Here is a 12,940-nt window from a genome sequence, read left to right as displayed (position 1 = left end):
CAGCCCTTATATGACCCCATACCCTGCCCAGGCTCACAGTTCAGCCTGGAGCTTGGAAAATAAGATATTCTTGAGGAATACCTGCAATACAAACACATGCACACACGTACACACGTGCACACACACACACACACGCGCACACACATCAGGGTAGCGTGGAGAAAAGTAAGAATGCATTTTGGTGTGGCAATAGACTTATCTGGACATTTACCCCAACTCTGTCTCTAACCACACACACAGGGCCAGCATGCATGATGCCAAAATGATCTCAACAGGCCCCGCCCCTGCCCCAATGAGTGAGGATCACTCTCTCTCCTGCACCTCCCTCCCCTCGGACAGCTTCACATAAAAGCTGAAGAGTGGGAATCCGGTATTTCATTATGTATTATGTATACGTATATAGCCTACTTTAAGCTACAATACAGATCCATGGATGCCACTAAAAAAGAATATTCTCAGGCTGAAAGGAGAGGCAATGGGATGCAGAATTAATGTTCAGTTCCTTGTCTTCTTAGCAAATGTAACGCAATGTGGTCACATTTTTGTGTTCATTATCTTGTCGCATTTCAGTATGTGGTCACATTTTTTTGTATTTGTTATTTTGTCGTATTTCTGTGGTAATGACGCTGTTAAATTCTTGTAAGGAGAGGCCCTCGAGCTTTTTCGGTTGGAGTGACTGGTTGTGAGGGGTTGCTTTGGCGACCGGTAAAGGGAGCAGTGTGAGACATGCTGTAGTAACCGCTATATACGGGGTAGCTGCGGGAGCTCGTCATTGTTAAGAGAGCAGCTACACGCAAAACAGCACTGTTATTCTCTCTCATTATTTTCCATCTTTTAGGTGAGTTTTATTGTACACAACCACAGAAATAATGACGAAATAGTATGATACTATATTTTTCTACTAAATAGAAATACTAAGTTCAGCCGAATTTATTATTAACGATCTAAGTGTAAAACGTTGAAATGAAATGCAGTTAGTGTGCGGTGTTTAAATCTTCAAAGAGTTTCTGTTTCACATCGTAGGTTATTATGTTTAAATTTTGAGCTAGCTCCTTCATGTTGTGTTTCATTAATTTTATGAACGGCAACAGTCATTTACTCCTGAAGCGTACATGGGTTACTGATTACTGTAAATGTATTTGACTAAAGATGTTAGTTTGTATGACATGAATGTTGCAGTAACTTATTTGCGTGTAGCCTGATCATGCTCAGGGATGTATGGACATAGATATCACTCGTAGCCTGGTAACAGAGAGGGTATATAAGGCACTGTGCATTGGTTAAAATGGGAATAGCAATGTTAGGGGTCAGTGGGTTGAGATAAGACGAATTTGGCATATAAATGTTTTATTGCAATTTATGGATGTACAACTGATGTTGCCAAAGATAATAATAATAATAATAATAATAATAATAATAATAATAATAATAATAATAATAATAATAATAATAATAATGATATTTATTTAGAGCCCAATATCACTATTTATAGTCTCAAAGGGCTTTACATGTCTATAACAAAGTCTAATCAAAATTATATCATGCATAAGTTCGAGAAAATAGATAAGTCTTTAGTTTTGTTTTAAAGGTATTGAGAGAGTTTGCCTCTCTAACTTCTTTAGGTAAACCATTCCAGAGGAAGGGAGAGCGGTAGGAAAAGATATTTTTTATATTAGTTAAAATAAGGAAATCGAAAACTGATAGACACTGTGAACTAAAATGAATTTCAGTAAAGATTGTTATGAGAGCAGGTGCACGAAACACACTGCTATTGTGTCTCATTATTTTCCACCTTTTAGACATTACTGATGGCACCACCTCAGACCTTGGAGGTGTTGCACAAACTTAGCGACAGTTCAGTTTGAATGATCGGTGCTTTTCCTTAGCAAAGATATGTACCCCACGTAATATGCTATTTGACATGGTGGTGCACAGATCATTCCTCATTTATTTTCAACTTTGAAAAAGTCCGCTCTTACACCTCGCCGAGAGTGGGGCAGGCAGCAAGGTCTTAGGAAGGCAACCTCGAATTTCCTTAGAAAACTGTAGGTTTTAAGTAAGAGAATCCTTCGTAGCATCTGCAAGTCGCAAGAGATGTCATTAGCCTTACTGTCCTGGGATGCTGTCTTCAACCAATGCATCACTCAGTATATCGCATTGTCTTTGCAGGCCATATTTCATTTCACACGTCTCGCCACGTCAGACTGAAACCAAACCAATCCAACTCTTGCACTTGTTAAAAAGTAAGGGCAATCGTTCTGTCACCATTTAGACGCTTTTAGATACAAAATAGTCAGTAGCCTAGACAACACCTGTTTTTTCTGATGGAAATACTGAAAATGATAATATCCTTTGTATAATTTATATATCTATTATCTATACCTGTAACTTGATAGATAGATAGATAGATAGATAGATAGATAGATAGATAGATAGATAGATAGATAGATAGATAGATAGATAGATTCGTTTAGGAGGCGTTATACGAAATTGGAAGTTGGAAGTAAAAACTCCGGGGCGGAGTTTTAAATAGGTTTAAATAGGTTTTAAATAGGTTTAAATCTGTAATTGTAAGAGTTCAATCATACCGCTTCAGAAAAGAAAGGTTCCCTCTTAAGTGTGCTTTCGGTAGTCTATATAAAATGATTTGCATTTTCTGAAACATGATAGATAGATAGATAGATAGATAGATAGATAGATAGATAGATAGATAGATAGATAGATAGATAGATAGATAGATAGATAGATAAGGAGTCGCTTTGGACACATAATTGGACGTTGGAAATAAAATCTCCGGCGCCATTTGTTACGAATGGACGTTTTGATTATTTATTGGTTTCGATTGTTTCAACAGAGAGTAACCGTCCGTGGATTTCTATAAATTCAAAATTGTAATTTTAACGGTTTAGTCATACTGCTTCATAATTATGAGATAGTAAGTCATAATTATTAACATGGCAACTGTCATTCGACAGCTGTGACATGTTTTTGTAATGGCATATTCCAAATATTACAAATCTAACACATATCGATATTGACACGCTCCTGGATGCTTTAAAAAAAACCCGAAGGAAAAGTCAGTCTTAGGGTGCTTAGGGTGGAAAAGGGGACATATCTTTGTTTAACGGGGCAGTGTGGGGATATGTGGAAATGTGGTGTGGTGAGGTGTTGGTGTTGGTGCACGCGAGAATGGGGTGGGGACGGGTGTTGGGACAAGCAGGAATAAGTTGAGGACCGCGATGGAGTACCCGCGGACGGAGTAGCAATGGTATTGGGAAGGTCGGAAATGGGTACAGAATTCTGCCCTTGTGCAGATTTCTAGTTCAAATGTCCTCCACAGAGCATATGTTATAAAAATACAATAAATATGTTTTTGAAAAAAAAATTAAAGTTTACCTTTACTCTTCATGTTTATTTTGAAATTTGTAAGTGTTTTCAAATTGAGACACCATTGTTCTGAGTCTCAGGAGACTACCGGACCATTCTTACATCTCATAGGCCAGGCCTGCATAGAAGTTTTGCAGGAGCATGTGGGCTGAAATTGATTTTTCGCACTGCGTTGATGAAAACGAAGTGAACGAAAACGGACAGAATGGAAAAAGAAATGATATTAACCAGGTATATAAACACTTTTGAACCTTAATTGAACCTTAAGTTAACCTTAATTTTCACCCCCCTACCCCCATTGTCTTTTTAATCGAGTAAAGCAGTCAGTGCCTCTGGCAGCCTATTTTAAATACTAGTTTTTGCACATGCTTGTAGGTTGGACATGCAAAACAGCTAGCAACACTGAGGCAGTAAACCATAAAACTTTCGATCGGCGGTTCCACCACCTCGCAGCAGACAGGCATTAACTGCACTCTTTGCACGTGTGGATCCTCGGTAGTGGAACGAGTTGCTCAACTCCATCCGGTCTGCCGACTCCCTCACAATCTTCAAGAGGCTCCTTAAGACTCACCCCCTCGCGAAACCCTTACATCCACAAACCCCTAACTAGTCCATCCTTTTGTACTTGACCCTCATTTACTGACCCGACGACTCTAATGTTCCAATGCACTATACCCATCATTCTATGATGCATACTTCTCGGCACTTATTACTGCCCTGTGTGCACCGACTCGTCTGTGATATAGATTTCTATCTCTACGACTGGTACTACCCACTACTTAACTGTGATACTTGGCACTCAGTATAGTTTATATCATGGGGGCTTTTGACCCACTTGCAGTTCACGCTCTTGTCTGACTTTCCTGAGTGTGTATCTGGCCTGATGCTGAACTTTGCTGTGGCACTTACGCAACAGTCAGCCCCTAAATGACAATTTGCTTGGCTTGCGCTCTGCCTGCCTTGGAAGTCGCTTTGGGTAAAATTGTATTCTAAATGAACGAATGTAATGAAATGTAATGACGCTGAATGTGTATGTACTTAATAAGGTGGAGATGGTTTACTGAGCCAAACGTCTTATAAGTATCCCAGTCTTGTTTGTACTATTCTTAAATGTAATTTAAGCCTTGGGTTTTGTGAACAAGGGAATTCTTTTAATACTGATTGCTTTAAATTGTCTGAAAATATTAAGAAATTACCAACTCATATCCATTCTCCATTTTGTGCGTGTGTCTATATGACTAATAAGATGTTTCTTTCTCTTCTTTCTCTTCTTTCTTCTTTCTCTTTCTCTTATTTTATCCGTACTAATGTATGTCAAGTTGATTTCTGTATAATGCCATAGAAAAACATCCACTCTGAGTCTGCACTCAAATGATATGCTTCGTAAAACAGAGCCACAACAACGATGAGAGTGTGCTGTAAAATTGTTTTATTTCGCCGAATGTTTAGACACAGCTTTGCCTCATAGCAGAGATATACATGTGTATCTCTCTGTTCTGTGACGGTTTAGTGGTACTGTCTGCCGAGGGCAGAAACAACGACAGACAGGAACTTTTGAAAAGCCTCCTGCACATCGGCGTTGAAACCAGAGGGCCCGAACTTCATGGCCAGGCACACGGTAATGCAGTCACCAAGAAGCTGTAAAAACAGACATCAACGAGTGATCTTTCGAGTGAGTGTGAAAACTCAAATATGCAATTCGGCTCTGAATTAATAAGTCCTTCGAAAAATGTTTTTTGCTCAGCCGGGTTCAGCAAGATGCAATCTTACCCTGAAGTTATCGGGATCCACATGCAGTTTCTCAGAGTGCATTATGCTAAGCTCCCGGTAGGCGTTCTTGATGTCGTCCAAATTCGCCACAGCTCTGTCCAGTCCATGCATCACGACTTTACCGTGAGCAGCCACTTTGGGGTTACCCATAATGGCAGCGGGGCTGGAGAGGTTGCCAAAAGAACTGAAATGTCTCTGAGTCCATGGAGATACGATCAGAAGCCTAAAGAGACCCAGAGAGAGAGAGAGAGGCAGAGCTTGACTATGATGTAAATCATAAGGAAAGCAACGATGAGTTGCTTGATATATATATTTATGCATCGATCATGAAAACTGAATTTATAGGTTTTTATACACTGATGTATTATTCTGTTATTACCTGGCCAACGCCTGTGGTCCGATTTCTTCGACATTGACTTTTCCCCACAGGCCAACAATGGCACTGCGCTCAGCATCTGTCCACTCAACCATGATGAAGTCGTCTTCTTAACCCAAGTAAGTCTTAAACTTAAGTTCCCTTATTGGAATCGCGGGTACTGCGTTGCTCGACGAATGCCCATATTTATTTATGCTCAAGGCCACCGCCCTGAATTAAAAACAAACACTGATTGGATGACAGCGTAAAGGGGGGTGGTGGTCTCAGCTGACATTATGCCAGCTATACGTAATTAAATGATTGCGTTGTCATTTGGGCGTTCCCCCTTGATAATTCTGTGTTAATTACACAAAACTGAAAACAAGTGAGTTATTAAGGAATGCAATATTTAATATTACTATGTATCCTATTTCAACTCATTTTACGGAACCATGTTGCTACTTAATACCACCAGACATGCCGAAACCCATACCAACTCATTTTACAAGGACATATTTAATTGCTGTCGTTTGTTTTACTCTCTGGTGGTGCAGATGACCACGCACACGCCTAAAGCAAAAAAAAAAAACGTAGCGAAACCAACACCTGCTAGAAAACGTGTTTTATCTTAAATTCCAGACTACGCCACCCACTTGATACTATGATATTTTTTCAACAAAATTTCAGTGCATCGTGAATTAATTTGGGAGAGGAGATTGGCATGTATTGTTTCTGGTCCAAAAACACAGCGAATCGTGATTTATGATTATTACTATCAATAGTAGTGATATACCTGTGTTTTAAAACAGTTATAACGTAGAGATTGTAACGTTGTACTAACACACACACATTTCTCCAAATATTCTGCACCACCTCAGATCTCATTTACATCAAAAACCATAAAATATATATGAAGGTATTTTTTTCTTATCAACTATGTGAACTGAATGGACGACTGTTTGAATCAATAAATAAAAATGAAAAACAGTTGTGTAAGATCATTATGTATTGACCCCTATTCAAATACCTGTTGGATATCTTTTGCCTTTCGCTTTTTATTTATTTATGTTTTGTTTTTGGTTTTTTTTGCAGTTTCAGTAGCCAACATTATGCGGTTACAAGTGCGGTGATTATACTTTTGCTGTGTGTTTGGTTCAGAAACACAGGACTCCAGTAAACATATAACATATGTTGAGTTTTGATAATTTCTTGGAATACGCCCGATGCGAGGTGGAGTTCAGACTTGATATCAACAGGGTGTGCCAGAAATTGGAGCCAATAAAAACAGCAATCAAGAATCGCTGCCAACAAGGTTCTTGGCATCCTTGCACAAGTGTGACGCAAAATGAGTCTCTCAGCAGCAGACAAAGCCGTTGTTAAGGGCCTCTGGTCCAAGATTGCCTCAAAATCTGATGTTATCGGCGGCGAGGCTCTTTCCAGGTGAGCGCAGATGGAAAAATTGAATTTCTAAAACTTTCAACGTTTAGACCGTTTAATAATGTTATGTTTAGGTTTCTGAATTACTCAGTTATTTTGAAAACCTTTTGTTTGGACAGTGGGCTATATCCTTTGTGTCTTACAGAATGCTCGTCTCCTATCCTCAGACGAAAACCTATTTCTCTCACTGGGCTGACCTGAGTCCTGGATCAGCACCAGTGAAGAAGCACGGTGGCACTATTATGGCATCTATTGGAGACGCAATTGGAAAAATCGATGATCTTACTGGCGCCCTGTCAAGCTTGAGTGAGCTGCATGCTTTCAAACTCAGGGTTGACCCCGCAAACTTCAAGGTCAGTAACCAAGTTATTCATGAAAGGTGACACGATCCGAAACACTGATACGTATGCAGCATCACTAAGCTTCAGAATTACTTAAATACAACGTCTAAAATGCTATATCTTCCTGTCAACTTATTTAATTGTATTCTCTTTCAAGATCCTGGCCCACAATATTATTGTCTGCATCGCCATGTACTTCCCAGCGGACTTCTCTCCTGAGGTCCAAGTTTCTGTGGACAAGTTTCTTCAGAATCTGGCTCTGGCTCTATCTGAGAAGTATCGTTAAACAACAAACAGCTGCCTTGAATTTCATCATTGTAAAATGATGTAAAATGGCGGAAATAAAGATTGCTTAATCTCATACAGTGTTTGATCATTATTTTTTGTTTATCAAGAAGGGGTAACCTTCACTGAACCAACAAATTATTCACTCTAGATCTGGACAATTTCGATCATTTTTACGTGTTAGAACTTTTCAGCATATGTTAAATCTTGAAAATATCAAAGCTTCCGTCATTTTAAATTCATCTTAATGCATCTCTATGTTTTCCTCAAAAGCGGCAGCTCAACACATGAACACTGACTGCTAACGGCGCTGAGTTTGCGAGTTGACAAATTTCCAAACTGCTTAGGGAGTAGCTCTGATTTAAGAAGATTGTGACTATTTTCTGCAACCACTAACTTTCCACGAGTTCTTTAAGTCACTTCCAAGCATGAAACCAAACTGCCCTCTCAATTGGTTTACACTCGAAAATAGCTCCTCACCTAAGTATCATCGAATCATGGATGTGTTTTTTTTCCCCACACAGATAAACGGCTCTCAAAATAAAGCAGTTTTGTTGATGCGACATAATTTAGTTTGAATTTACTGTGGCAGTTTTACTTAATAGAGTTGGCTGAACTTGATTCACCAAAGTTAGACTTATTTTACAAGGGTAGGTCTGACCTAATATAGTTGAGCTAGTCTAACTCAGTGTAGTGGTGTTGGTTGCAGTAATGAAGCTACAATTCATTCCATCAATATGAAAGTTGTCAAAGAACAACCCGTAGTGGATTGCTTATAAGAGCAATATTATGCCATACACTCTGTCACTGAAGGAAGAAACATTACTGCACTCCATGGCCAGATCTAGAGGTGGGCAGGGGTGGGTATTGCCCAATCACATTTTAGCATTGCCCAAATTTTAGCATTGCCCAAATGACTGATCGTTGTTCTGGCCAGAAGCACGTGTATGTCTGTCACGGCACGCTTGCATTGCAGCGAATTTCGTTTCGCTCTCATTCAGGTTGTATAGGGCGAAAATCGCACTGATTGAGTGAAATAAGGGCGAATCCGGTGAAGCAAGCGAAATTGAGATGGCGAATCCCTAATTCTATGCAAATGAGAGCCACACACGACACAGTCAGTTCAGCATGTTTGGTACGTGACGTTCTTTAGAGAGGCGGGAGTGACAAAAAAAGTGACCAAGCTGGCGGTGGCTGAGGGCCACATGTAGCATGTATATGATTAAAAGATGTATGGGCAGCCATTTGTGTCTGCATCGACACGGGTTGTTGAGAGAACTCTCTCAACGGCTCTGGCTGGGGCAAATAGACCACTATAGAGCTTCATTTTAGCACTCGAACTTTTGAGCTAGGTTTCTTGCTTGCTGTTTTAGCGACCGCGCAGCCAGAGCGAAAAGTGGTAGGGCGAAATGCGCGAGGTGTGTGTGTGTGGTGTGTGTGTGTGTAGTGGGGGGAGGGTGTGTGTTTCGCCGTGTGGAAGCCTGGAGGTCTGTTTGGAATCCTGCAGGCGAATCACTTTTTTCTGCCACCCTAGCGTCAATATCATTGACTAGCTCAAGGATTGCAAAGTGTTCCGATTTCGGATTGGCTGACAGGACATTACAAAACTTGGAGACGGATAAATTAACGGACAGTTCTACAGTGCATGGCTCTTGCTTGAAAACAAGATCATAGCGACATTCTAATTTAAGATTGAAATATTAAAAAATATATAGCCTATTGTGCATTTGTTTTTGAAAGTTAGGCCTATAGCTTACATTTCTGTCTAGTATAGGCTGTTGGTAGCAGGCGATAATATGCATTTTTTATATGCTGTAAAAAGAAAATAATGCAAAGCATTGGTGAATAAAATTGCCCTCCTCCCAAATTGGGAAAGTATAGGGATGGTTCTGCTGCACTCACAGGGCCCACTCATCTCTGCGTTAGGTTACCACAGTAACAGTAACACCAGTAAACAGTCCCATAGCTTTCAACAACACATGGCACTGATAATGCATAGAATAATCCTCAGATACTTAAACGTTATGCTGCTAACAATTCCAAGCAAAAATTCCTACCTTACCCTATTTACAACTCATTGCTTACGAATGCTGAAAAAGACGTGCCTTTACAATCCCTGCCGCTCTCCCCGTTGCCACTTCTCTATTCCAGACTAGAATTCAATCATAAATTATCAAATTTTAAATTTTACTTTGTGACAGTTGATGCACACACTGCAAAAAAGAAATTTACAGCGTTAATATGTAACATACTAAGGGATTAAGGAATAATGAATATTAAGGAATTATATGTTGTTTAGCTCTAAGATGATAAATAACTTTGTCAATAAGAGTAATCCTTTTCAAGGATGGAAATGAATTCATGGCTGTCTAGCGCATCCAGTTTCAATCCTCTTCCCTGATTTCCGGTACCATCTTGTTACTGTTCCCGCCACAATAAATCGAAAAATCGATTTACAATTGACAATTGCCAAACCTCTGTGCAAGACCCGCACAAGAGGATGTTGAGATATTTCAGGTGTGGTTATAGTCACATCTGTACTCTACGCGATTTAAATGATCATATTAAGAAGACCCAACACTTGTTATCTAAGTAACTTACAATATTACAATATCTAACACTTACAATATTATGTAACTGCAACACAAGTGAATTGTTTAATGACTACACGCAGATTTAGTGAGTAATTTCAGCATACACTCATAATGTAACAGAAAAAGCACTTTTCTGGGTGTGCTATGTGCTTTTTTAAAAAATATGTGACATCTATAGTGTACTTGTAATAAAATTACGAAAGAAGGGTATTGGGTAATTATCCCCAAATAAGCATATAATCAAAAAGCATCTGCTATTCTCAGCATCAATGAAATCACAGCTGTTGACAAGTAGATCCGTCTACTAAACATTGATCGAATGCTTGCATCAGCTAATCTTCACTAATTTATATCTAGTCAGCTTCAGATTCGTTCATATCTGAAAAGGAAATGTTTGTAATTCTTCTGATTACTGACATAGTTAAGCACGATGTCCTTACATGGGTAGCAAGTGCGTTCTTTACAGCCCAATCACATGTTGGCCTACAATCCGTCTGAACTACAGGTCACTCGTAGACGGCTACACCAGTTGCGTTTGTTATGCTAATAGGTAGAAATACGTAAGGAAAATGAAAATGAAACCGATCTAAGTAGAAAAGCATGGTAGAGACTCGTATGAATTTACATTAGGACGAGTCAAAACATCGTACAATCAATACAATTTAAAGAGCTGCTCAGTGGTAAATTCGTATACATCTATTATTTTTACTCTTACTGATGTTTTTTTTACTTTCATTTGTTTAATGTCGCTCAAGGTTTTTTTCTCAATAACCTAATACGAAAAGATCTCTCTGTGACATCAACACGAAGTCTTTGAAAGAGACAAATGAAAAAATTTGAGGATGTACTAATAACTGAACCATTTGGATCGTTGTATCCTTGCAACAAGGAGAACGCCTCTCTAAATGTTACACTCTGGCCAGTTGTCTCCTCAGGCAACTGGCAACTGGCTGCTTAGATGTAACCTACTTCAAGGCGCCTCCGGGGAACCCAAGATATTTTATTTCTCTTTATCGTTGAATTCAGCCCGACAACACCCACAAGTGTGCAAAATGCTACCACGGAAATGTTACTAATAACATAGTGACTAGAAGGACAGGCCCAAGGACGCACTGAGGGAAAAAAAATCCTCGCTAAAGCATGAAAATGCTGTGAATATGTGGAATCTTATTGATTCGGTTATTGATCTTGCTAAAATAAAATAGCATACAAATAATAATTTCCGTTAAACTGACCGACGAAAAAGTATTTGATATCGTATTTTACATCTATGAAAAAGATAAAAGCACATTAAAAAAAAACAAGTCAGCACTCTACAAGACAGCAATTTATCTAAATTCATCTGATAATTGGTGAGGAGTGCAAGAGAGCAGGTCACAGTATGACTGACCATGCCATGAAGCGCATAATGCATGTATCACGGAGTTTCCCTGATAGTGTTAACGTGTAGAGCTCATACATTTACACAGGCATGTCAAAGTAACACATTACTAGAGATGCATGTAAAATTATTTTATTTTCGTTTATAAGAGCGCTTGTATCGTTTTACAACAGCTGTGTGCTTTCAGTCACCCTTAATTAAGCTGCTCTTCATCACAGAATGCCACTTTAGTGGTACTGTCTGCCGAGGGCAGAAACAACGGCAGTCAGGAACTTTTGCCAAGCCTCCTGCGCATCGGCGCTGAAACCAGAGGGCCCGAACTTCATGGCCACGCACACGGTGATGCAGTCAGCAAGAAGCTGTGGAAATAAATATAACGGAGAATATTTTCAGTAGTAAAATTCCTTCGGTGCAACCAGAGCTAATATTTTTACGTAACAAATCACCAACAGATATTTGCTTATAAGTGCTTAGAATGCACGCTATGGTATGATTTAAGAAAAAAAAAACCCTCTTACCCTGAAGTTATCGGGATCCACATGCAGTTTCTCAGAGTGCATCACACTCAGATCACGGTAGGCGCCCTTGATGTTATCCATGTTCTTCACAGCTTTGTCGAGTGCACCCATCACAGTCTTGCCGTGAGCAGCCACTTTGGGGTTACCCATAATGGCAGCGGGGCTGGAGAGGTTGCCAAAAGAACTGAAATGTCTCTGAGTCCATGGAGACACAATCAGGAGTCTAGACAAGAAAAACGCAAATAATAAGTCATTCATTCACTTCCTTTTATAAGTGCATGACGCTCGCATCAAATCTTTAGGCAATATAAAACAAGGCTTATAAAAATACATACCACGATTCAAGAATTTCAATGTTATATTACCTGGCCAAGGCCTGAGGTCCGATTTCATCGACGCTGATCTTTCCCCACAGGCCAGCAACGGCACTGCGTTCGGCAGCTGTCCACTCAACCATGTTGACGATAAAGGCTCTCTTCGGTCACTTTAATGAAGATATCCAGTGAGAACCCTGGACAGATAAGGAACCACAATTTATTGAATTCGATGTCTCCGCCTTTTATAAAGAGGAGCAATTTTGATTGGCGTTTTAATTCCAAAAAACCGAAGTTATATGCCCCCGGACCGCAGATAGGATTATAGCCAAAATATGTTTTCTGAAAAACCTTTGGCTGACCTTTTTGGCGTCCAAGGCAGTTTCAACGTCTTAAACATTTAATTTTTCAAATATGCTCCTTTCCTAAGTACAAACTGACTAAATCTGAACTTTTATTTAACATTTAACTCGGAGTTACGGTCTACTTTGAAAAGTCGCTGACAAAAAAACTTTCCCTTGCAAATCAAAGTGGTTGACCCTCGATGTGTTCACACAG

The 12,940-nt window shown here is 39.5% G+C and overlaps 3 protein-coding genes across 3 annotated transcripts; 1 reads left to right on the top strand and 2 right to left on the bottom strand.

The window, feature by feature from the left end:
• Window positions 1-4,799: 4,799 nt before the first annotated feature.
• LOC115826178 (hemoglobin subunit beta) lies at window positions 4,800-5,702 on the bottom strand. The gene is made up of 3 exons (XM_030789900.1): window positions 5,537-5,702; window positions 5,158-5,380; window positions 4,800-5,025 (listed from the first exon to the last, which is right to left on the bottom strand). Exons 1-3 carry the CDS (start codon window positions 5,626-5,628, stop codon window positions 4,894-4,896), a joined length of 447 nt encoding a protein of 148 aa, XP_030645760.1. The 5' UTR covers window positions 5,629-5,702; the 3' UTR covers window positions 4,800-4,893.
• A 1,108-nt stretch (window positions 5,703-6,810) lies between these two features.
• On the top strand, window positions 6,811-7,651 carry LOC115826177 (hemoglobin subunit alpha). Its single transcript, XM_030789899.1, has 3 exons — window positions 6,811-6,952; window positions 7,095-7,302; window positions 7,448-7,651. Exons 1-3 carry the CDS (start codon window positions 6,858-6,860, stop codon window positions 7,574-7,576), a joined length of 432 nt encoding a protein of 143 aa, XP_030645759.1. The 5' UTR covers window positions 6,811-6,857; the 3' UTR covers window positions 7,577-7,651.
• Window positions 7,652-11,660: 4,009 nt separating this feature from the next.
• Window positions 11,661-12,607, bottom strand: hbba1 (hemoglobin, beta adult 1). The gene is made up of 3 exons (XM_030789897.1): window positions 12,434-12,607; window positions 12,069-12,291; window positions 11,661-11,909 (listed from the first exon to the last, which is right to left on the bottom strand). The coding sequence occupies exons 1-3, from the start codon at window positions 12,523-12,525 to the stop codon at window positions 11,778-11,780; spliced, it is 447 nt and encodes a 148-aa protein (XP_030645757.1). The 5' UTR covers window positions 12,526-12,607; the 3' UTR covers window positions 11,661-11,777.
• Between the last annotated feature and the right edge of the window lie 333 nt (window positions 12,608-12,940).

This window comes from Chanos chanos, chromosome 13 (genome assembly GCF_902362185.1).
Source record: "Chanos chanos chromosome 13, fChaCha1.1, whole genome shotgun sequence".
NCBI classification, from domain to species: Eukaryota; Metazoa; Chordata; class Actinopteri; order Gonorynchiformes; family Chanidae; genus Chanos; species Chanos chanos.
Note: the sequence above shows the minus strand (reverse complement) of the source record. Positions and strands in the feature narration are given on the sequence as shown.

Excerpts from the sequence above, each read along its gene's own strand:
- LOC115826178 (XM_030789900.1), bottom strand. The coding sequence starts at position 5,628 with ATGGTTGAGTGGACAGATGCTGAGCGCAGTGCCATTGTTGGCCTGTGG. Across the intron at positions 5,381-5,536 it reads GGACCACAGGCGTTGGCCAG|GCTTCTGATCGTATCTCCAT; the intron begins GTAATAACAGAA and ends GGGTCTCTTTAG. Across the intron at positions 5,026-5,157 it reads TGGATCCCGATAACTTCAGG|CTTCTTGGTGACTGCATTAC; the intron begins GTAAGATTGCAT and ends CTGTTTTTACAG.
- LOC115826177 (XM_030789899.1), top strand. The coding sequence starts at position 6,858 with ATGAGTCTCTCAGCAGCAGACAAAGCCGTTGTTAAGGGCCTCTGGTCC. Across the intron at positions 6,953-7,094 it reads GGCGGCGAGGCTCTTTCCAG|AATGCTCGTCTCCTATCCTC; the intron begins GTGAGCGCAGAT and ends TGTGTCTTACAG. Across the intron at positions 7,303-7,447 it reads TTGACCCCGCAAACTTCAAG|ATCCTGGCCCACAATATTAT; the intron begins GTCAGTAACCAA and ends TTCTCTTTCAAG.
- hbba1 (XM_030789897.1), bottom strand. The coding sequence starts at position 12,525 with ATGGTTGAGTGGACAGCTGCCGAACGCAGTGCCGTTGCTGGCCTGTGG. Across the intron at positions 12,292-12,433 it reads GGACCTCAGGCCTTGGCCAG|ACTCCTGATTGTGTCTCCAT; the intron begins GTAATATAACAT and ends TTTCTTGTCTAG. Across the intron at positions 11,910-12,068 it reads TGGATCCCGATAACTTCAGG|CTTCTTGCTGACTGCATCAC; the intron begins GTAAGAGGGTTT and ends TTATTTCCACAG.